Source organism: Myotis brandtii, unplaced genomic scaffold (assembly GCF_000412655.1).
Source record: "Myotis brandtii unplaced genomic scaffold, ASM41265v1 scaffold397, whole genome shotgun sequence".
NCBI lineage: Eukaryota > Metazoa > Chordata > Mammalia > Chiroptera > Vespertilionidae > Myotis > Myotis brandtii.
The window spans coordinates 3059728-3084973 of NW_005365229.1; the positions used below are offsets into that span (position 1 = coordinate 3059728).

General features: G+C 46.1%; 1 protein-coding gene across 1 annotated transcript in view; it reads right to left on the bottom strand.

Moving 5' to 3' along the window:
- Positions 1-25246, bottom strand: part of RBFOX1 (RNA binding protein, fox-1 homolog (C. elegans) 1) — a 2191581-nt gene that overhangs the window by 1900112 nt on the left and 266223 nt on the right. Inside the window, 1 exon segment of the mRNA XM_005872925.2 lies at positions 1542-1601. Coding sequence (XP_005872987.1) covers positions 1542-1601 — 60 coding nt within the window.

Genomic DNA, 25246 nt, shown 5'->3' on the forward strand with positions numbered 1-25246 from the left:
ACACTTTCTTCCTCCGTAAATCATTTCCACACACACAACACAGGAAGACTATTTCACAGGATTGGTGTGAAGATACAAGGCTGGTCCCCAGTGACAGGCTGGGCCAGAGGGGGAGTCCAGCCTGTGGGACTTTGGACGCACTAGTTCACTTCACTGGAGTTTGGGTTTCCCCAGCCACAAAATGAAGATAGAAACAGCACTTACCTAATGGGGTCATTGTGGGGACTTAATGAGAACAGAGATGAAACACTTAGTCAACTTCAAAGTGGGACAAAAAAATGTCGGTTGTATGATTGTCATTTCTCATCATCTTACCTCTTCTTCCTTCTTCTCTCGGCATCACAGGTGAACACTTCTTTCAGGAGATCCAGAAATTTATTATAAAACCCCAGCCTCAAAAGTCATTTTAGGGAACAGACAGAGGCCAAGAGATGGGTTCATGGAGAGTCGAGTTTGTGCCAAGTACCAGAACAGATGGGGCACACTGTAGAGGAAGCATGCCAAATGCAGAGCACACATATGGACACTACTCAGGGTCACACGAGCAGCTTCTGATAAAAGAATTTATTCTCAGACATTCACTTATCACTATCACAATATCCTCCCGTGGCTACATCATTATTTCCAAACTCTTTTTCCATAGTCTTTTTTTCTTTAAATCAACTCACCCTTTTTACTTAAATATTTTCAAAAGAAATTTCATACCCACTATAAATGGAAAGCCAGTTTCACTTGCTATAAAGATAATCATAAAACTAAATACATAATGATCACTACAAAACAACAACAACAAAAGCCCGTGAGCCCTTCAATCATCGCACGGTCACCAGCAGTACACACAGTACACAAACACCACCCTGTGGGACGGACCACGAGGTCCGTGAGCCCTTCAATCATTGCACGGTCACCAGCAGTACACAAACACCACCCTGTGGGACGGACCACGAGGATACACATCCAGGAGCGTCTGGCGGGAGTGTTTGGGGAACAGTGGTGCAGGGAGCACCTCTGATCTCTGCTGCTGTTACCGGTGCCTGGATGACTGATGGAGAAGGCGGAGGCATCCACACCACCGACACCCACAATCACCTGCCCTAGGACCACAAGTCCAATGCCATGATGTGGGCCCCAAAGCACTCAGCAAGCATCCCACAGGGACAATCAAATGATATTAAACTTCCTCCCCATTTCCCAGCGCCGTGGTGTCTATCTTCACATCAAGAAGTAAAGACGAGCCCGCAGCCCCACCATCAGTCACTGATCCCCCAGATCTGCTCCCAAAGGAGCTGGCCTTTCCCAAAAGGGGAGCTCAGCTTTCCTATCAGGTTCCACAAGGGCTGACTCTGGCCCCAGGTGCTTCCTAATAGAAATTCTGCGACCGCTTGGGAACCTTGATTCCCCTCAAGCCCAGTTACTGCTCCAGCAAGATTGGTTTCAGGTGCAAACCACTCCTGGTGATTGATGACGGAGCCCAGGGAGGCTGAACAGGGTGCAAAAGCAGTTTCAAAATCGAATCTGGTCAGCAAAACGCATCTACTTACCGAATCCTGCGGACTGTTCCTGGCACTGGAGAGGAGGGCTGAATTTTCAGGGTCGTAGTCCTGGCAAAAAATAAGAACAAAGAGGTGGGGGTGGCCACAGTGAGAGAATAGTTCCAATTTGGAATAACCCCAAGAGTCTTGAGACCTTTAGCCACAATCATTCATTCATTCATTCATTCATTCATATTCACTCTCTCTTCCCCCCTCCCCCGTGACCTGCACTGCCCAATGCCCAGTACAGCAGCTACAAGCCACATACGGCTTGTCTAAATTCAAATGTGCTATTAGTATAAATTGCACACTGGATTTTGAAGACTGCATGGGGGAAAAAAGGAATGTAAAATACCTCATTAATATTAATATCTCATTAATAGTTTTATATCAATTACATGTTAGAATGATAATATTTAATAATATATAAAAATAAAGTGTATTATTATACTTAAATGTATAAATATATTATGAATATTTAAAATAAAATATATGGTTACAATTAATTTTATCCATTTCTTTTTACTTTTTAATGTGGATACTAGAAAAATTTAAATTGCCTCTGTGGCTGTCCTGACATCTCTGTTAGGCAGCATCTAGGTTGTCTCCCGGTGTGGACCCACCCTCACCTGGGCAGCCTCAGAGAGCCACACCCAGCCGCCTGTTCCTGGGTTTGGGGCTGACTTTCTGCTGGTTCACCCCAACAAGAGCTCATGTTAATGGAGGGTCGGTGATGCCGTGTGCTTAGCACTCTTGTGCATTTTCTTCTTTAACCCTCACAAAGATGTAAGGGGGAAGACTGCAATCTCATTTTACACAGAAAGGCTGAGAACTTGGCCAAAATAACTCAGCAGAGCTTCAGCAGGGCCAAGAGGTTAAGGATGGATGTTCATCGTTGTTATATTCTCCCTCCAATGCCCCATCGCCTCCCCATGAAGCACAGCACACAGCATGTCACAGTCGGTCACCATCCAGCGCTGGGTCGCTGCCCTGCTTCAAAAGCGCCAGCAGGGCCTAAGCTGCATATTTTTCCTCCCTCGAGCCAAGGGCCTCCCCTCCCACATCCCTGAGCCTAAGGTCCAGAGGTCAGCTCTCCTCCTCAGTCGACTGTCCCTCATTGTGCTAATTAGGAGGAGCACAGGGAGACGGAGGGGGCGTGACTCAGTCTGCCTTCCTTGGAAGGTGTTCTCTGCCCTTCCTGCCACTTTTAGACCTTTTTGTGCCCTGTAATTGTGCAGGCACCTGCCAGATCAGCCCCCCCGCCCCGTTAGCACAGTCCCTGTATCATCCTGAACAAAGCACCAACTCTGTGTTCAATCCCCTGTGACCATTCCCCTTCTTACCTTAAAAATGGCAAGAAACACAGAGGTTCTAAGCCAGATGTGGTGGGGGAAACAGGCGAGATAAGAGATGATGTCTCTCCATCACCCATCACCCTCTCAGGGATTTGTCATGAACTAGGGTGAGCTCCCAGAGAGTAGTGGCAGGTGGCATTAAATGTGACATTATTTTCACTAAAATGACCTTTAAAGGTTTTATCTTTCACATTAACAGGAGGCCAAGACCAGGGCTGGTTAAAGCCTCCTGATCAGTGGACCTGGGCATGGTGGGTTTCTAGGGATGGAGCCAGTAAGACCTGCAGGGTACCCTGGCTCTCTAAACGCCTGCCAGGCTACCCAGCCCCACTGCACCCTACAATGTCCCGACCACAAGAGTGTGATGCCCCTGAAGGAGTCTGGGGGCCAAGAGAAAGAAGGCAGTTTGAGGAGCCTAGAAGCCAGGTCATGGCCCCTAGGTGACCACAGAAGACACCATAGCACAGAGAGTGCATTTTCCAAGGCAAAAAGTTGAAATAACTCCTTGACACCTGGATCGATTAGATGACATAACATATTCAAGCCAATCATTTAGATTTCCGTCGTCTCAGAGTGGTGGTGATGAAGACCTTCCTAATTATGAACCAAAAGCCATAGAGCAAATGATTCAAAATGTTGAATAATATTTTAGGCGTGAAAAATAAAACCTTAAACAAAATGTAAGACAAAACTTACTGAACAAAAAGCAACTTCCTACATTTATAAAAAGCTCCCCCAAGTCAATAAGAAAAACATCAATGGAAATCAAAGGGGGGAAGATGAGCCAAGGAGACATCCAGACACGTCACAAGGGAGATGGCAAATGTCTGCTCTGCACATTAAAGGGTCTTCTACTTCACCCACAGCAACAGATGAAAATTAAGACAATGTATTATGTTTACTGAGACTGGCAAAGATGAAAGTCAGGCATCGTATCAAGGCGATAAGAGTGTAGAGCAGTGATGGCGAACCTTTTGAGCTCGGCGTGTCAGCATTTTGAAAAACCCTAACTCTGGTGCCGTGTCACATATAGAAATTTTTTGATATTTGCAACCATAGTAAAACAAAGACTTATATTTTTGACATTTATTTTATATATTTAAATGCCATTTAACAAAGAAAAATCAACCAAAAAATGAGTTCACGTGTCAGAGGTGTCATAGGTTCACCATCACTGGTGTAGAGAAACATGTATTCTTATACATAGTGGAATTACACATTGCCCAACATTTGAAAAGTTGATAATATTTAACTAGCACTTTCATTTCTTGGAATTTCTGCTATAGAATGTCTGCATGTATGGAAAATGACCAATGCCAAAGAGTTATTGAAATGTGTAAATTTTTTAAATTACAAAATACTGGGAGCAATACTTCCATTATTCAGAGACCAGTTAAGTAAGTTAGGTGCATCCAGACACCCTCAGTAAAATAAGGCGGCAGCTCAATATGGAATGATGGGGATGGACAGTAAAATGCAGAGTGGTAAGTACGACATGCCACCATCTGCGCATTGTTTTAAGAATATCTGCATATGTGGCATATGCACTGACATGTCCAGAAGATGGATTTTTTAGGATGCTTTTAAAAATGGCTGATTTTGGAGAGAGGAACTGGCTGAGCAGGATGGGGTAAGTCAGGAAACTCATTTTACTCTTCTGACTCTTAATTGTGTATTCTGGGCATGTATTTTCAATGAAAAATATTTATTTTATCCTACAATTTTTATTTTATTTTGTAAAGAAAAATAATTTAAGGGAATAACATATAGCAATACTAGCGGAGTCCTTTGGGTATGGAATTCATTTTTAACATTTTCTGAAAAAAAAATTTAGCTCACACAATGTGGCAAATGATTTGTGGTTTCTTTGAACAAAGGCCTGCCATCGTGGTCTGAATGCAGAAATATTGGCATTAATGGTTTTCACCCAGAAATTCAAACATGTGGCACACAAGCACACTTGCGTTTTTTGTTCCCAGGGCAGGCAGTACTAATCAAGCGCTGCACTCTCCTGCTGAGCCCAGATGCAGTATCAGGATCCAATCCAACACACTCAGAATCTACTCACAGTGACATGCCTGCTGAAATCAAATCCTGTCCCTGAGTAGGGTGGGGTAGCTAAAGGGCAAGGCCCAAAAATCTGGAAGCAGGGTCTCCATTCACATGACTCCTCAGCCTGGGTATGAGTTTATATCACCAGCTTCTCTTGCCCTGCCGGGCCAGCTTCTGAAAATGTCATCGGGGCCCCACCTACCGTCCCAGATCAAACCACCCAGAGCCCTTCTGAGGAGACGCCAGTTAACCTTCAGCAAGGAACTCCCCCATTTCTCCCAACTTAGAAAATTCTGTGTAAATGTCAGATTAAGCTCTTCATTCCTCTGCTTTTAAAATGAGAGATAAAATTTAGCTCCCTATTCCCAGATGTTAAAATCTCTGCTTCTCCCCAGGGCAAAGAAATCAATGTGAGTAAGCTCCGCATTTTTTTCCCTCGGAACACGACCACTTCCAGCAATTTATTTGACTGACTATGCCTTCTATTACCATGTAAATTGTTTCAGACTGCAGGGAAAAAAAAAGTATTAATCTCCTCTCAGTAAGTCATAAAATAAAGAAATCAATTTCAAGGTCAATTTAGCCCAAATAACACCTGCTGCCCTTTTTTGTTACATGCAGACTCCTCTGAAATGTGAGGCTGTTGTCTAAGGCGTCAATATGCAGCTACAGAAAACTGCTTTACATCAGCCAGGGAAGCACCAGCGAGACACTGGCCCAGTGGCCCAATGGCTGAGTATGAATGTGGAAACAACAGGGTTAAGAAGACTCAGCAAAATGACCCTCTGCAGGCCAGGGCAGGAGAGTAGAAGGAGAACAACAATGGAGGTCAGAGTTGAATTCAAGACAGGATTCTGGTTGACTTGCTGTGTGATTCCGGAAAAGTTACTTAACCTCTCTGGGCTTCAGAGTCTATACCTGTAAAATTACTTAAAATAAGATGAGGGCTAGGTGATCTTACAGGACCCTTCAGCCCAGTCCTTTGGGGGCTTTGTCAGCATTAGACACCCAGGAGAACTGGCCTAGATAGCCCGGTTTATGCAGCTACACTTCATCAAGAGACAGGGTTGTGTAGTGGTTAAGGGAACAGCCTCTGGGTCTGACTGAGTGTGTCCAAACTGTCTGTTTTCCACTCATGAGCTGCTTGACTCCAGACAAGATACTTACCTCCTAGGCCAGTGATGGCGAACCTTTTGAGCTAGGCATGTCAGCATTTTGAAAAACCCTAACTTAACTCTGGTGCCGTGTCACATATAGAAATTTTTTGATATTTGAAACCATAGTAAAACAAAGACTTATATTTTTGACATTTATTTTATATATTTAAATGCCATTTAACAAAGAAAAATCAACCAAAAAAATGAGTTCGCGTGTCACCTCTGACACGCGTGTCATAGGTTCGCCATCACTGTCCTAGGCCCTGAGTTTCTTCCTCTGAAAAATGGGAGTAATGACATTACTTGTTTCTAAGGGAGAGAACTATCAGACTCATTTAGTGGGTGAGTGACTGGACTTGGGGAAGTTACATGACTTGCCCGGGTTTCATAACTTAGACCAGGCAGCTCCAGGCCTCAACCCTGGATCCCATGCATCCAAAGCCATGCACATCCCCTAGGGAGCATTGCCTTTCGGTTTTCCTGGCCCCAAGGTGGAGAAGGTACCATGAATCCAGAGCCTCATAGCACACACAAGACTTTCCCTCGCAAACCCCGGGGACAAACAAGGCATTTCCACAGCCTGCTCCTATCTCCTCTGCCAGCACCCACAAACCCACCTGATTAGAGGTCACAGATGGGGGCAGCCTGTTCCATGGGTAGAACCCCTCCCTTCAGGAGACAGTTTCTCCTCACTTCACCCCACACGCACCCCCCAGCCCTGGCCTTAGATGGCCTCACATAGAATTTGATTTTTCAACTACATCTAGCAGGTTGACAAGGTGCCCCTAGGAACCACGATATCCATCTCCCTTTGGTTCAGCCAAAGCCAGCCCTGTGTTCGCACCTGCCCACCTAATCCGCTACAGGACTGACTGCCCTGCCTGGGAAATGTCTCCACCTGCAGGATGCCTGCCCCCTCAGCATCCCCATGCTCCTGCCTGAACTCAGATCACTTTCAAGGCAGTGGTTGCCACAAAGGCCGCCCTGACTCCGTTTCCTCTCCCCTACAGTATATTCGCTGCTCTGCAGCCAGCGGAGTGGTCTCCAGGCGTAAACTGGTTCATGTCACTCCCACTCACACACCCTTCCAGCCCCCATGTCACTGGAGCACGGCAGCTGCCTATCCTTTATGTGGGGGATGCAATGAGAACTATGGTCCATGAACATGTCCCTCGGTCTTGGAGACACTGAACAGCCCGCATCTGACAACGCTAACTATGATGCAGCTGCTGAGGAAGTGCCCGGCCTCCTGGGAGGCAATGCTAGAAAAGCAACACCAGTTAACTGAGCATTTACTAAGTACCTTCATGTTAAGTGGCAGAAGCTGGTAGGAGAATTGGGCTCTGTGCCACACATCTCAGTCACTTTGTCTAGAAACAGCTTTATTGAGATAAAATTCATGTAACATAGTACAATTCGTTTATTTAAAGTGTACAATTCATCGGGTTGTTTTTTTTTACAGTTATAGATACATCCAACTATCACCACACTCGTTTTTAGAACATTTCATCACCTCCAAAAGAAATACTCTACTTTTCATTATCACCCCTGTCCCTTCCTACTCCCCAGCCCTCACTGACCACTCACCGACGATCAATTTATCTATTGTGGACTTTCATGAAGTGGAGTCGTATGACATGTGGTGTTCTGTGATTGGCATAATGTTGCCAAGGTCGATTCAAACTGCAGCATTATCAGAATGCATTGCTTTTTTTGCAGCTGAAAAACATTCCATTTTATGGACAGATCACATCCTGTTTATCCACAAGTCTCTTGATGGACATTTGGGTTGTTTCCACTTTGGGGCCATTGTGAATAATGCTACGGAAAACATCTGTGTATGTTTTAATGTGGACATGTTTTGTGTCCCCTTGGGTGTCCACCTAGGAGTGGAACTGCTGGGTCATATGCCGACTCTGTTTAATCGTTTGAGGAACTACCACACTATTTTGCCAAGTGGCTGCATCACTTTATATTCCCACCAGGAACGCAGGAAGTTTCCAATTTCTCTCTGTTCTCATCAACACGTGTTAGTACCTGTGTTTTTTATTCCAGCCATCCTGGTGGGTGTGATGGGGTAACTGATTGTGGTTTGGATTTGTGTTTTCCTGACAGTGAATGTCGTTGAGCATCTTTTCATGTGCTTGTTGGTCGTTTGCATGTCTTCCTTGGAGAATGTCTATTCACATCCTTTGCCTATTTTTATTTGGGTTGCCCTTTTATAATTGAGTTGTAGGAGTTCTTTATATATTCTAGATACAAGTCCCTTATCAGATATATTATTTGCAAATATTCTCTCCTATTCTTTGGGCTGTCCAGTCGCTTCTGAACAATGTCTTACACGAAAGCAGCTTGGTTATGTCTGTTGCAGATAAGCAACCAATGGGGCATGTCACAGCAGCTTTTCAGAGCTTTCTATCCCGGCGCCCCTGGCGGTTAGGACTTTGACATACGTTTTGGGGACCACTATCCATCCCACTGAACACACAAACGAAAAATGCCAAGACTTGAACCCACATAAATCAAGTCAATCTCACTGGGGGTGAAGCGGGAGTGTGGATAACTCTTAAATCTCCCCGGTTGGTGACAATGCAGCCGGGCTGTGAACCGCTGGCCTGAGCCCCAAGTAAACGCTGTGGTGGTCCCGGAGGGGGCTGTCTTTTGAGGAGTCAAGGTCACCCCATGGGTGGCAAGACATCTACAAGTAGCAGCGCCAGATTCCCCATCGTGTGATCCTGTGATTCTCACGTACCATGGCAGCTGCCAACCCCAAACTACTCTCTCTAAAGAGAGGCAAGTGAGTTGAGACATCGGATATTCACAAAGAAAAACACAGCTCAGTGAAGAGTGTAGCCATGGAGCTGGGACAAAATCTGCAGTTTAAAACCCAACAAAGTCAAAGAGTGGAAACAACCTGAGTGCCCATCAGCCAATGAACGGATAACTAAATGCAGCCGATATAATAATGCAATGGAGCATTATTCAGCCATAGAAGGAGTAAAATTCTGATAAATGCTGCAACATGGGCTGTTTAAAACCCAACAAAGTCAAAGAGTGGAAACAACCCGAGTGCCCATCAACCAATGAACGGATAACTAAATGCAGCCAATATAATAATGCAATGGAGCATTATGCAGCCATAAGAAGGAGTAAAATTCTGATAAATGCTGCAACATGGGCAGACCTTGCAAACATTGTAATAAGTGAAATAAGCCAGACATGTGACATCACGGACCAGAACAGAGAAGTCTGTAGAGACAGAAAGGTTACTAGTGGTTTCGAGGGGCCAGGGAGAGGGGAATATGGAATAAAACTGCCTAATGGCTACAGAGTTTTATTTTGGGGAAGATAAAAATATTTGGCACTAGATAGAGGTGCTGGTTGAACAATACTGTGAATGTACTAAATGTCACTGAATTGTTTCTCCTCAAAACAATAATTTTATGTTATGTTAATTTTACCTCAATTTAAAAACAAAAACCAGGAAAAAAAAATAATCCCAACAGACTCAGACTTCTGTCAGTCTTTTGATGCCTCAACCATATTTTTCAATAAAAAGAAATATATAAAACCACAGGCTTCTATGTATATCTGTACAATCAAAAGAAGTTTTTTCTTCTGTTCATCTCAAAAGCCATTAAAATTAATAGGGTCTCTATTAGTAATGTCTAGTAGAGTTACCCACTCACTGGATCAAGAAGCAAGTGTGAGTGATAGCCGAACTGTGGTCCCCCTCAGCGCAAGGAGAATTTCACTCCCCTGTCAGTGAGTGAGGGGCAGGTAATCAGGTGCAGGGACTGCATCCGACACCCGAGGGTCAGGGACACTCAGGAGAGAACAGCCCACCTGCTTTTGCAGCCCTGCAAGGGGAGATGTTTGAGAATAGAACGGGAGAGGGAGGGTAAAAACCAGTCTGGGAAAGAGCACTTCATTGCTGTGCCCTTGCTAGGAAACTCACGCATGCACAATGTCCATTTGCACATGGGCAACAATATCTGAAAGAGATGTAATGAGTCAAGGGAAGATGGGACACAGAATGCTGGGAGATGCCGCATGGAGATAAAGGAGGGCATTAGCGACGCAAGATGAAACTCGGACATATTTCTGGCTGCAGATGCTGAACACAGCACTCAAGTTTTCCCAAGGACGAGAACAGCAGGGGGCTGAGCAAAGGAGTGGGGGGAGCAGGGGGTTATTACAGGCACTTTTGCAAAATGAAGCCGGGAGAATGGCAAAACAAATGAAGTGTTAAATAAATACTTCCTGAATGGACTCACCAGGGAGAACACTAAAATTAGGATGTCTGACAAGGGCTTTTTATCCAATCTGCCCAGGATTTCTTCCGGGTTCCTGAGAGAGAAGTTGTCCGTAACCCGTGTGACATCACGGACCATTTGTGCAGAAATGGGATAGTTGGAGCACAGTACACTGAGGAGGCTGCTTACAGGGAGGTGCACTGGACTCAGTGGAAACAGGAATGCCTGGGGTGGCCTTGAGCTTCTCCCAATCTGGACAGAGGTCTTTGTGAAGGAAGAGGGTACCAGCCAGAGAATCCCTACATCGCAGGGGTCACTCCATTTCCCTGAGCCTCAGCTTTCCCTTCTGTAGAATGGGAATAACCGCCTCCGTCATAGGAGACTATTAAATGAAACCATATAAACATCCAATAAATTCTAACTGTTATTATCTCATTTTACAGAGAGGTAACCAAGGCTTATTCATGTGTGTGGCATTCTGTGGCTAGATTTTTATATGAATCATATAATTTGATCTCTATGATAACCTATAAGGTTAAAGAGCCAGACTGGACATCTCCCTGGCTGTATGACCTTGTGCATGTTATGTAACCTCTCTGTACCTCAGCTTCATCCTCTGATAAAATGGAGAGAATACGCTCTTCCTCTCTCTTCCTCCCTGAAATCAATAAAAGAAATATATTTTAAAAAATGGAGAGAATAACAGCACCTTCCCCTGAGGGTCGTTATGAAGCTAAATGAGTTACTACCTAAGAATGGAGCCTGGTGCTGGCTCAATAAATGTGACTATCAATGTCATCACTGACATTAGCTCAGCTCTATTAACAAGGCCCAGAGAGGATAAGCAAGTTGCCCAAAGATACCAAGCTTATAGGAGATAGAGTCCGTCTCTACCGGTAGCTCCCACTCTTCCTTCCTGTGTATCACTCAAAAGGCACTCGGGGCTTAACTGAAGACCGCCTCTTCGGGGCATTCCTAGGCCCGCCGAGACCCAGCATGGTGTAGAGTGCTGTGAACTCAGAGGAGTCTAGGTCCGAGTCCCAGCTCAGCTCCCACTTTGACCTGTGACTGTGGAGGATTGTTTAACCTCTTGGTCTTTAAGGAGGGGGATCATAATAGCACATCCGCTCCTCAGTAGGTGATAATGAATCCCTGCCATCGGTCGATGTCTTCTGCTGGCTCCAGGCCAGTGCCCTGTGTGGACGGTGAGACGCTGATTTGGCTAAGCTGTGTCTGTACTTTCAGTCAGCTGTTCCTGAGGCATCTGGTCCTTGATGACATAGCCCCTCCTCCTCTTCAGCCCGCCTCTAACCATTGCTCCACACCCCCTCTGTCCCCATGTCCAACAAGAACGGCTTCCTGGGAGTGTGGTCGGAGACTCAGGAGCTCTGGGTGTGAGCCAAGTCCTGGCGATTAGAGATCCCTAGAGACTGCCTTCCCTGCAGAAGAGCGAGCTGTCAGCTCTTTTAACAGTGAAATAATTGCAAGTTTGAATGTGGAGTCTATGCCGAACAACTGCAATTAGAAGCCACCTTCTGTTCAGAACAACTGCTGCTTAAGTGTAATCCCTGCATCGTGCATAAACCCCAAATGAGTTTCTCCGTTTTGTTTTCAACTGCACTTACTGGGCGATGTCGCAAAGTCCTCCACTCCTTTCCTAAAGCTCACATTGTTCTGACCTCGGGGCGGCTTCCCTCTGTTCCTAGGTAGAGTCCAACTGCCTAACCAGGGCCAATAGGCTTTGCATATGGTCTGTCCCCACTCACTTCCTCATCCTCTTCCTCCACTCTCTCACTTTACCCTCTCAATCTCTGAGTTCCAGCTGGACCTGCTGTCACCCTGGCTTGGAAAGCTCTCTAGGTCCAGTCTGCTGTGGAACTCCTACGCATCCTTTAGGTCACAGTCCAAACATCACCTCCTCCAGGAAGCCTTCTGTGATGCATCACACTCGGTATGAAACCCCTGTGACATACCCTGGCCATGTCATGTGCATTGTGGCACTTACTAAAGCTTGTGATTAACTTACATTCATTATTTGAATTATTTGCATAATTATTAAGTGGATGGCTGTCTCCCCCATAGAACTGAGTGTCCCATTCATGTCCCTTGGATGCTGCCTTGTTCTAACCCAGTGATGGCGAACCTATGACACACGTGTCAGAGGTGACACGCGAACTCATTTTTTTGGTTGATTTTTCTTTGTTAAATGGCATTTAAATATATAAAATAAATATCAAAAATATAAATCTTTGTTTTACTATGGTTGCAAATATCAAAAAATTTCTATATGTGACACAGCACCAGAGTTAAGTTAGGGTTTTTCAAAATGCTGACACGCCGAGCTCAAAAGGTTCGCCATCACTGGCCTATGTCTTAGCCAGATTTCTGTTCCTTCATAGAACCTAGTACAGCCCTTGGAGCATGAAAAGTGCTTAGTCTAAAGTGGCAGTGTTTTAAGCAGACTCATGCTTAAGCTTCTATTTTTGTTCCATCAGAAAAATGCAAATACGAGTGCAGGGCAGCCCTTCCCTGTCCTCCTTTGGATCGGGTCAAGCATAGCCTCGGAGGGTTGTTAGTGTGGGTATTTTCACTGACTTAGGAAAATAGACAACCCTTTCCATCTCCCTAAATACCCACCCAGCCCTGCTCCCGCGGGCATTAGACTAAGGTCAGGGCTGCATGGTCATCAGCTCAGCCTGCAGACCTCCTCCCGGGACATGCCATCGCTTGGCCTTTTCTCACCCCCATGAGACTGGCAAGGGACAGGGAAGGACCTGCCCGGGTGTATGTTGTTCCAGACTCTGCCGTTTGAGGAATGGGATCATTAAGACAGGTTATGACATAAATGTAATACCATCTGCCAAACAGCCTCCTGCATCTGGGTTGCCCTTGGCTGGAATCCCACCAGTTTGCCTTTAATTAAACCTGAGTGTCGGGAGCCCCACCCCTGGCCGGCGGGAGGACCAGGAGGCACTGCCCGTGAGCAGAGCCAGGGCAGCATCAGGCTCCAAGATGGCTCACGTGGGGAGCGCAAAACCCACACGAAGCAGATGTTTGGAAGCTGAAGGCCTCCGGAGGACAATGACGAGTGTTGAAGCAGGACCAGCTGGAGGAGGTAACCCAGCCAAGCAGCCCTGGCCTTGGTCTGATGCCCGCGTGCTGACGGCCTGGTGCTGGGCAGCATCCAAGTCACTGGTGACTAAGTGGCGCAGGCTGTGCCACCACGGGGAGAGGGACCACTTCTCCGAGTCCTTGAGAAGATCTGCAAGCTCAGGGGCAGCTATCCCAAGAGACCCTGCCAGGGGATGCTGAAACCGCGCAGCTGGGGATGCTTCCCACAAGCCCCATCACCAGTCTCTGCAGCTGCTCCCGAGTCAGAACCAGTGCTCCCGGGACCCAGAAGAGCAAGACTCTTCAGGTGCAACCCTTACCCACCCGTCCAGGGCTGGGGTCCTTCCTTCCGCACCCCATCACTGTGCTGGCCCAGGGAGGCCGCTGCAGGGAGAGAGGAGGGCTCCCCACCCTCCGGGGCTTCCTGTCTGTTGTGGGAGGTGCTAGTTAGGTGTGGTCAGTGCCATGGAAGGAGAAGGCCAGGGTGCTATGAGATCTCTCTGGTGCGACAAGATCCAAAGAGTGACAGAAGTTGGCAAAAGAAGTCGGGCTAGAGACAGTCCCGGCTGGCATTTTGGAGACCGAACTACTGCCCTGGAGTATGCAGCAGGGAGAGCCCGAGAAGCAGGCCGGACACCGATACAGAATCTCAAAGGGCACACCAAGAGCCCTTCTTGGGGAGCAGCAGGGGGTTTCAGCAAGGTCTGCTGTGTGTTTTAAAAGACCGCCAGGATCTTGGGGGTGCAGGAGTAAATGGAGGGGCACAGTAGGAAGAGGCAAGGGGAATCCAAGACTCCAAGAGGCTGGGGAGGTGGATGGAAGGAGGGAGATGGAGGAGAAAGTGCTCAGGGATGTGGGAGGGATGGAGGGGAAGGCAGGGTAACCTCAGGTTTTGGAGCACCTGGGCACCTTTGTGCTGGTTCCTGAGCCTGAGCAGGGATCCCCATGGAAGTGCCAGCTGGGGAGAAGGCGGAGGGTCGATTCTGACCCGGTTAGAGAACCAGGGGTGTGCGTGCTCCATGCACTTGGACCTCTGGAGTAAAGGTGGTGGAAACCAACCGGCCCCGTGGAGTTTTCATCTTCATTTAACCTCCATTTCCTACATGGTTCATTATTGGTACTTCACAGAGGGTTCCTGGGGATTCTTCTAATGTCTGCGGAGAACCTTGAAGGCCTGAGCACTACCAGCTGTCAGAACTAAATTAATAAAACAACAAGGCAGCTTTTCCTTGTTTGTCTGTTTTCCATGCCAGGAGTCACTGTGCAGGAATATTTGCAGAAAGCACCTGATCTCCCCATGGCTTTTCACGTTTTGAAATTGACAATTCTTTCATTCCAGTCAATAAACTTCTAAATGTCAGACCACAGATGGGGTGTTCCTGGCAGGGTTTAAGGTCCAAGGTCCTTTATGAAATTCAGGAAGGATGAAGGAACTGAAACACCCCCCCCCCACCATCTTTTACACACACACACACACACACACACACACACACGTCCAACAAGTAACATTGGTTTCCGGAAAGAAATGCCTTCTGACAAATGAGGACAAGTAAGTAGAAGCCCAGGTCACCTACCAGAAACTCCCAAACCCAAAACCTCTCAGCAAACAGAAACTTTCTGCTTAAATCTACCTTAGATTCATCTGCCGGCAAAATCTCTCTGGGCTCACCATGAGACTCATTATACCAGGGTACAAAAATAGGTTTACAGATGCATCATGACATTCTTTTGAGTTAAGAAAGCTATTGTAAAAATCATAACCTGCATGTCTTAGGTTGGACCAAAAGAAATCAACATTCACTTGACTGGACTATTTTTGACTGAAAGAATAACCATTCATCAGCCTAACGATATTTATTTATCCCACACAGTGTGATATTGGTTTTTTTGCAGAAACATTAATGTGTTGATTATGGAGTGCTGCCCCAGCCCCCACTGGCAGTGTGGTGTAATGGGTGGTGAAGGCACCTCAGGGCCTTTCTAAAATCTGAAAAATGATGAATTCCAAGCCACACCTGGCCCCAGAGATTGCAAACCTGCAGTAATAGAACCGACACGAACACCGCTAGTGGGACACTTCCCGGCACAAGACTCTGTTTATCGGGTGAGTCATTTGGGAGTGAGGATGAGCAAAGAGTTCATGAATGCTAATTATATGGATACATATACGGTACTGGTTTCCCCCATTAAAATTTTAGCTGATGAAGCCCCTTCCTGTTTAACATAACAACGTTGCAGTGAGCCTACCCCCAAAACAGGTTCATGCCTCGCTACCACCCTCAATCTGAAGGAAAACTTCGATTTAGCTGCAAAGAGCAGAAGCTGTTCGTTACAGAGCCAATCAGCTTAGCAGGATTCTCTTTACATCCCAAGTCTGCTTGTTCGCAGATCCACACAACATAATTACACTGTACTTTTCTCTTGGAAAATGTTTGCGTGAACTTGGGGAAATGTGTGATTCAATAAAGACATCCCACACGGGGCTCCTAGGGGCGTTCAATTAAGACCGAAAAGCCAAGTTGGAAAGTGTCCTGACAGTATCTTATATCTGACAACCTGGAGGTGGGAGGCAGCGGGAAATTGGGGGGGGGGGATGGGAATGGAAGGGCTTCAGCACAAGACTCTAAACTGTGGAAATGGCTCCCGATGGAAATCCGTGGCTTAACTCCTCTTAATCTTGGCCCAAGTGGTGTAATAAGCCATTCTTAGAACTTAATAACTCCTCAGCGCCCAATCAATACCAGCTCTGAAAATCCCTTCCCCGTGTGTATTTAGTTCTACAGCACTCGGACACTTCGGCTTCTGAGTGCCCGCGATACCCGCAGCTGCACTCACTCCCTTTACCAACTGGAGGCTCACTGACATGTCAGCGCAGAAGGCATGCCTTTCAGAAATGGGCTTTGTTGGGAACTCCCCATAATGGAAAAGCAAGGGGGACCAAAGAGATAAATGAGTCAGCATGGGTGCCATATCTCCAAAACCAGCCTAAAATTGACTTTGGCACTTCTCCTAGTTCCCGTTAATGCGAAACAGCATCTGGATGTTCCGGAGAAAGGGGCCGGATGCACGTCTTTATAGTATTCATCTGGGAAATTATCGCTATTCAGTTAAGGCAACTTGCAGTGCTGATGGATGAACAAAATTTTTTTAGTTCCTCTCTTAGGTGGGTGAGTGGGAGCTATTTGCTTTGAATTTTTCAACTACTGTTCTTGGTGGAGCTGGACTTAGGAATCACCAGAAAGATGAGCAGAGAGGGAGCAAAGGAGACATGGAAGGAGGAAAGTGAAGTCCCTCTGGACTCCGTGAAAAGAAAAAAATTGCTGCAGACCCCCCCCTGACCCCCATAGACCAGCCCAACTGAGCAAAGAGCCTCAAGGTGCAGACACATGCTCCACTTGCTACAAACTTCAGATAATGCCAGATTTCTATGTTATTATAGAAACTGACGGAGAATTGGGCATCCTGGCACCAGATTCTCTGAGCGTTAATTCCAGCTGCAGAATTATGGTATGGTTGGTTACATACCAGTTATCTCTTCTTCCTATTTTGACAGGGAAGTGGCCAGCCCAGTTATATCAACCAGGATGAACTGATTATCTATTGGTTAGGATCTATAAAACACAGCACTTCTGACGGCTCCCAAGGCCTCTGGAAGCTTTATCCTAAGATGGGTTCCTCCAGCCTAATTGGCATGAAACATGTATTCCACTCCCGCCAGATAGAAGTAGTTGCCAGGGAATCTGGTGCCAGAGATTGCCATTTTCCAGAGAGACTTAGATGGTTTTGGATAAGAAAGTTCACTTTTCTGAGCTTCAGGTGTGTCATCCATCAAATGAGAAAAGTCATACCTGACACAGAGTTTTTAGGATGATCATCTGAGTTAGACCACATGAAGGACAGCTCAACAAATGGTCGCTGTGTGAGGAGGACATAATGGGGCTGCTGGTGCTGCTGTGAAAAGGGTGGTGGTGGTGATGGTGGACGAGGAGGGAGAGGAGGAAAAAAAAGAGGAGGAGGAGGAGGAGGAGATGATAACAAAGGATGGTGATGATGACAATAATGAAGATGGTGATGACCCAGAGAGTGATGACGATGACTGACTTTTCCTTTATTTCACCCATTACACAATACTTGATGGCTCGGAATGAAAATTAAGAAACTAACTATTCAGACATAGCAATTTAAGATGTTTGTAGGGTAAAGGTAGCTTTGCCATTGTGGTAAAATATGTTCTCTTTGTAAAGCAAACGGGCTTCCATGACAATAATCCCAAGGTGAAATCCCCTAGCAGGGGCTGCTGTACCACAAGGTGAGTGACCCTTCTTATCACAGAGTTATTAAAGTAGCCGTTTGTTATCTGGTTAGTCAGGGGGACTGGGAGGATTTATCGAGCAGCAGGATTTGAAAAGCCAGGCTCCCAGCTCCGCAGCTGGGGCTGCTGGGCTGCTACCGTTGCTGCCGCTCACTGTCGGCCTCAGGAAGCTTTCCCTCTGGAGTCAACACTTTGTTGCAAAATGAGAAAATAAAATAATGACTTTCAAGAGTCTCCTTAAAGCCCCCAATTTCCCTAAAATAGAGCTCAGAGGTGCAGGGACTGAAGGCGGAGGAGTTAGAGAAGTGCTGACACTGGATGCAAAAGCCCACAACAATTTCCTGAAGTTAAAAAGCAAAAGTAACGATTAAGATGTGGCAAGACAGGCGTGTGGGGGATGAACATCTGTACAGAGGGCTGGAAGGCTGAGGGTGCTGGTGCGACACCATCAGCTCACGTTTCCCAGGCAGGGGCACCCAGCAGCGCTGCTGTGGGTCAAACTGAACGAAATTACTTCCTCCTGAGCCTTCATTTCCTCACCTGGAAAAAATGATCTAGATTATCTCGATGCCCTCCCAGGTCCCTTGCAGGTGCAAAATTCTACCATCCTAAGATTATAAATCCACCTGTCATTCACGTCACTCAGCCTTCCACCCCAAACCTGCAGATGTCATTAGAAGAATGGCTTCGGGGGAAACAGGAAGAAGATGAAAGATAAACACAATATGGTATAGGACAGACAGGAGCTGTGGGAGGACAGACAAGGGAGGACAAACACGGGAGCCAGCCAGACAAAAGAGAGGCTTGCTAGAGGAAGCTAAGACTTACACATCCCCCAGAGCTGGACGTATCGAAATGCGAAGTGTTCCAATCACCTGGAGCTTGGCCTAAAATGCAGTTTCCCGGGCTCCGCCCCAGTATCTCTGGTTCAGTCTATTTAGGTGGGGCCCAGGGATCTGCATCTAATGCGCACCCAAAAGTGATGGTGATGCAGGTGGAGAAGTCAGTGGAACAGTGATGAGAAAGCCAGATAGGAAGCACTTTTGTGGCCTTCACCACCTCACCTGAGGCTGGGGACAAGGGCCAGCCTCTCCACTAGCTGTGAGGGAAGACGACACCCTTCTCCCCCTGTCCACTCCACATGCCTCAAAGTCATCCCGCCGCCTATCTTCTTCTCCCACCGCACTGCCAACCCACCAGTAAACCCTCCCACTTGACTCTTAGGTCACAAGCAAAACCCCACTTCTCACCACCTTTATCTCCACCACCCTGGTCTGGACCACCATCATTATGATAACCTCCTAAATATCTGACCACCACCCCCCCTCCCCACACACACACACACAGCACCTGCTCTTGCCCCATGTGGCGGGGCATCCTTCCTAAAAAGCCAGATGGTGCCACTCTCTGCTTAGCCTGCAGTACTCCCCATCCCCCTCAGAGAAGGAGACTCAAGTGGTCTTCTGCCCCCAGCCCCACCACTATTACCCATCTTCCTTATCCCCCAATCCCCTTCCCCGTGCTCATTCTATTTCCAACACATTCTCTTGCACACATTGCTCCTTCTGCCCATCTCTGCTGCCGGATGTCCCCAGGGCTCACGCCTTCTCCTCTTTATGTCTTGGCTCAGATATCATCTCAGTGAGGCTCTGCCTTGTTCCCTTTGTAAAACAGCCACCCCCCACCCCGGGGATCCCTCTCTTTTCCATGGGTAGTCTTTCTCCATGACACTGTTTTACAGGCCACCATCTCCCTCCCCACAGAAGAACGACTCTCAGCCGTGGGTGAGTGGCTCCCACGGGCCACTTGGCAATGCCTGGAGAGGTCTGGGTTGTCATGGCTGAGGGAGGGGATGCAACTGGAAGCTGGTGGGTAGAAACCAAGGATATCACTAAGCATCCTAACATGCTCAGGACTGCTTCCCATACCAAAAATGTGAAAACAGCCAAGAGTGAGCAATTCTGCCACAGAATATAAGGAAGCCTGGGGAGCTTCTGACCATGTTTAAGACCTGATAAAAGATTTCTAGGGCCCTGGCCAGGTGGCTCAGTTAATTGGAACATTGTCCCAAAAGGTTGTAGGTTTGATCCTTGGTTGGGGTATATACAAGAGGCAACGAATCAATGTTTCTCTCTCACATAGATGTTTCTCTCTCTCTAAAAAAAAAAATCAATAAAAACATATCCTCAGGTAAGAATTATAAAAAGGGAGTTACTAGGGCTCCATGGAACCACTTGGTTAAGCCATTTCATTTCCAATAAGTTACTTAAGTTACCACCTGGGAAGGAGCACCCATCCGAGGTGTGCTGAAAGGCTCGCTCTACATATGCGAGATCTGCATGCTGTGCTTTGTAATATCTATAATTCTATTAGAAATAGATGAAAGGGTCTACTATCTTAGTTATAAAAGTTAAAAAGCACCCATCCGAGGTGTGCTGAAAGGCTCGCTCTGCATATGCGAGATCTGCATGCTGTGCTTTATAATATCTATAATTCTATTAGAAATAGAAAGATGAAAGGGTCTACTATCTTAGTTATAAAAGTTAAAGATGGGTCGCCTCATCACAGGCCACAAGAATAAAAGACCTTTCTGGCTGACATCAACTCAGAGCCCTGGACTCACTGTGTTATTTTTTAAAGGTCCCCGAGATATTTAATAAGTATAATACGTGAAATTCTCTAATGTCCAGCATTAGTTTGCCCATCAGGACTAACCTGGCCTGACCAACGACTAACACTCAGAATGGCCAAATGGCAGACATTTATTGAGCACTAGCTGTGGACCAAGGACTTTCTCAGGCCTTGACATACACTAACTCATATTTAAACCCCATGACAATGATTATTATCCCCATTTCACAGATGAGGAGATGGAGGTTCAAAGCACACAGCAAGTAAGGGGCAAAGTAAGGATTCAAACCCAGACATTCTGGTTCAAATACATCATGAATGCTGTGCACAAGCCCAGCTGTATAGGAAACGTTGGGTTAGAAGGAAAAAAGAGAACAGAAGGAGGAACAAGCAGCACAGACAGGAAAAGGCCCCTGGTGCTGGCGGGTGAAGGTTGGCAGGTAAAGAGCACACACCCAGGGGCCTGACCCCGTGTTGCACTTCCCTGCCCCGGAAAATGCTCCTTGGTAAATATCACTGCGGGTGGGAGCTATGAAAAGGCTGGTCAAGTTTAAACCCCACTCCTAATGTGGAAATGTTCACTTAACTGCTGAGCTCCCATCGCTCGGGGTTTTTCATCTTTATGATAGCTGCAATATGACTGAAATCATGTCTTCTTTTACTAAGATCCTCTTATGTAGAGACAGAACAGGGTGAACCCCAAACTATTCTAATAAAAAAAACCCATGTCAAGGAAGGAAGAGGAGAAAAATAATCCTATTTCTCATCTCCATGGCAGGATGTGCATAATAAAGGTCATACAGAGGGAACACCAGGGAGGGGAAAAAGAAACTCATTAATTGAATGTCTGACCCACTTTATCATGCTGAGTGGTTAAGAGAAGGGGCTTTGGAGTCATACAGACTCCTGCTCCCACCATCTTCTTGACTTGAGGTTTATTTGATCTCTCCAAGCCTCGGTTTCCTCATATGTGAAATGGGAATGATAAAGTACTGCTCCCTGGAGCTGTATTGAGAATCCAGTGAGGCGGTGAATTTAAGTTCCTAGCACAGTGGCCAGAATAGAGAGTGCTCAAACAGAATCTAAACCCCTGTCATTGATCCTTACCAAACTTTTCTGAAGAGCATCATTGTTCAGAGAATCAGTAGGTGGCTTGCACAAGGTGAGACAAAATCAGAGCCAGGTTTTAAATGTGTCTGTTTTCAGAGCCCATTCACTTAACCCCAAGGACACACACTGGGACAGTCAATCCTTATATTCTACCATGCCTGCCCCATGCCTTGAATCAGGAGAGAGGCTTTAACCTCTCAGGAGGACACATGAAGAAGAGGCATTCTGACTAACCTGGTTGAGTTATTTGGAAAGATGTGTGTGGGGGGAAAAAACAAACATCTTAAGTACGGCTTCAAAACATGAGTCCTAAGTCCATCACTGAGCAAAGCTGAGGACACAAGAAGAGTCTGCATGAGAGAGAAAGGACAGGAGAGGAGGCATTCGTACTGAAGATGGGCAGGGAGGAACTTGTAGAAAAACACAAAATTTATCCAAATTATGCCATCCTAACGTGGATGATAAAAATGACAACCCTCACCCATCCCTACATCACTGCACCTCACTCTCAAATTCCAAAGTGCTATGTACTTATCCGCATGAGCTGGGAGCTGCTCCGTGACCCACCTCCACCAACACTGACAATGAAAATACCCACAACATACAGCGATGGCAGTGTTGGTGGTGATGGTGATTGATGGTGGTATTGGTGGTGATTTCATCTACACATACTCAGAGCCCTTCCATCCAGAGGGCTGGTTGCTGTTCACCTGAATATTCCACTGCTATGGATGGGTTTTCCCTCCATCCATGGACGTAGAAATCTGCCCCATTCTTTATAGACAGCCTAGGGTTGAAGACTTGACCCACCACCACCTCGCTGGGAAACTATGGGCAGGCTACTTACTCTCTGGTGACTCATTTTCCTCATTTATAAAGAGGAGACCACAGCACCACCTACCTTGTGGGGTGGTTATAAAGATTAAATGACTTAATACTTTTAATGCACTTAGATGAATGCTTGACGCATCTAAAGACTTGATCTACATTAGCTATTAACAGCAGCATTTAATCTGACAAGGGTGCGATTATAACTCACAGCTGCTCCAGAGTGGTGGGGCCCTGGGGTCTGCATATATGAGTGGATCTATACACACAGCCCTGGGTATATGGCTGCCCATATGTCCACAGGCCATGAGGTGTGGACAGATGCCTCGTCCTTTCTCTCCTGGGCAAAGGTTCCATCTGGTCCCCCAGTGACTCACGGGCCTTTCTGCTCAGGAAAACCAATCCATCTGAGGACCTCCTTAGGCACTTCCAGTCCCACTAATTGTGGAGCTTCCCGCCTGAGGCAGGAAAGCAAATGCCTTTTGCTGGTTAAAGTGAAAGTGAGAACAGAAACCTGTGAGAGTACTTGGGCTCCCAACTGTGAAGCCACTTCCTTCTGATGAATTGCAACATGTGGAAATCAATCCAGGTCACTTAGGAGAACAACTTCGTATTTGGTGTCCAAACGAATCGCCGCTAATTTATTACGCTGCTATTTGATTAAATACACGGGAAGGGACTGAGTCGATGTGAAGTGTCTGCAGGTGAATTGTCTTGTGGCTCATTTGTGAGTGTCTCCCTGTCTAATACTCAACAAAAAAAAAACACACAGTTTTAAAGCACTCTAAAGCTACCCAGGCAGTTTATCCATATTGTGGCTGATTTTTGTTTTATTCTTGCATTTCTGCAATCTCTAGGAAATGAGGCGTTACCCAAAAAGTCAGCCAATTTCAGGAAGTCAGCCAGAAACAAAATAGAGTATCCCCTCCATCTACAGTAAATTCTATCATATGCCTCACACTTAATATTCCTTACATACCGCACAATCATTTGCAAGTGGATATGTATGTGTTTGATTATTTGTCTATTGTCTATCTTCCTGACATGTGGAAGGTAATTGGAGAGCTGAAAAAAAAGTCAGTCTAAATAGGCTAACATATTAACCTTCACATGAAAACTAAGAAAAACGGGGCAGGATTCAAGACCAGGTTTGGCTGGAGTAAGATCCCCACCCTCAGGAGCCTCTCCCATTTCTCATTTCTACACGACACCAGCCTAGGCAGACTGGCTGTTGGAAAATATCTCAAAACTGCTTACAGAAAAGATTCCAGGCAGGTTCTACTCTCTTATCTTTTTGTTTATTTGTTTGTTTGTTTGCTTGTTTGTTTGTTAATTCTCACCCTAGGAGATTTTTCCTGTTGTTTTTTTTGTTTGTTTTTGTTTTGTTTTTTAGAGAGAGTAGGAGGGAGGTAGAGAGAGAGAGAGAGAAACACATTGATTGGTTGCCTCCCTCATGCACCCCAACCAGCACTGGGCATTGAGCCTGCAACCGAGATAGGTGCCTTTGACCAGAATCAAACCTGCAACCCTTAAGTCCATGCGCTAAACACTGAGCAAAACTAGCTAAGGCTACTCTCCTATCTTTATAAATCATCACGAAGGAGGAAAAGTCACTTCCAAATTGTAATACAAAGTGCTACACATGTACACACACACACACACACACACACACACACACACCACTTTTCCTTCTGAGTCCTGGAATATCCTGGAGGTAGCTCAGCAGAAGATAAGGAAGAGATAGTTCTCGTCTGTTCTGAGCCTGTTTATTTGATGATCCACATCATCTTTCCCACTCAGTATCTGCCTAAAGTTGCAGCCACAGTAACGAACCCCAGATGCGCCCATGTCCCCCACATCGCCACTGCTTCCTGCTTGCCAGTGATGGGCAGAGCCATTGATGCCCATGTCCTAACAGCACAGTGTCTGGGTGACTGAGACTCTGTCCTTCAACCTGCAGAAGCCATAAGAACAATCCAGATAAGAAACAGGTGGTGGCTGCCAGGGTCTTGGTCTGATCCAAGGACATCTAGCCAGTGGGACACCTGACTCTAATGCCAGGTGAGATGCCCGACCCCGATGACTGTGCATCATGAGAGAAGCAAGAGCCCTGGAATTGATTCCCAAAATCTACTGGACATTGGGCCCTGCCCTTTATCCAAAATGTATGCTTTTCACCTGTGACAGGGCTTCTTGGGGTTGCAAACGATCAATCTATGCTTTGAGTGAGGCAGTTAAGATTGCACCTTTTGCTTCTGGCAAACCCATAGGTCACCTAACATGACACAGAAAGGAGGCAATAAACCCAACACTAGAGGGACTCATTTCCTTAGCAACGTGAAAGAAATCAGAATAGAAAGACCACACCACTGGGTAGAAATATTTGTATGCACCCAAGAAGAGACACAGGGTGGGATACACAGGTGAAGGTGGTCAAGGGTACAAACCTCCAGTTATACAAGATGAATTCCCCTCTGGGGATGTAATGTACCACCGCATGGTTATGGTTAACAATACTGCATTGTAATTTGAAAATGGCTAAGAGAGTAGACTTTTAAAGCTCTCTTCAGAAAAAAAAGTAATAACGTGATGTTAACTAACCCAATATATATAATCATTAATTGTACAGCTCAAACTTACACAATGTTATATGTCAATTATATTTCAGCAAAACTGGGATAAAACACAGGCATGTTATACAAATAAAAGCTATTATTATCATTTCTTATTAGACTGAAGAAATACACTGAGTGGCCAGATTATTATGACCACCTGACGTTTGTAGGCAAATTAGCTATAATTTCACGCTGAAGTTGCTAGAGGGCCAGACCATTATAAATAGGGAAGCAGGTTGTTTACCACAACAGAAGTGATTTTTTTCTGAAGATATGGGTAAACAACG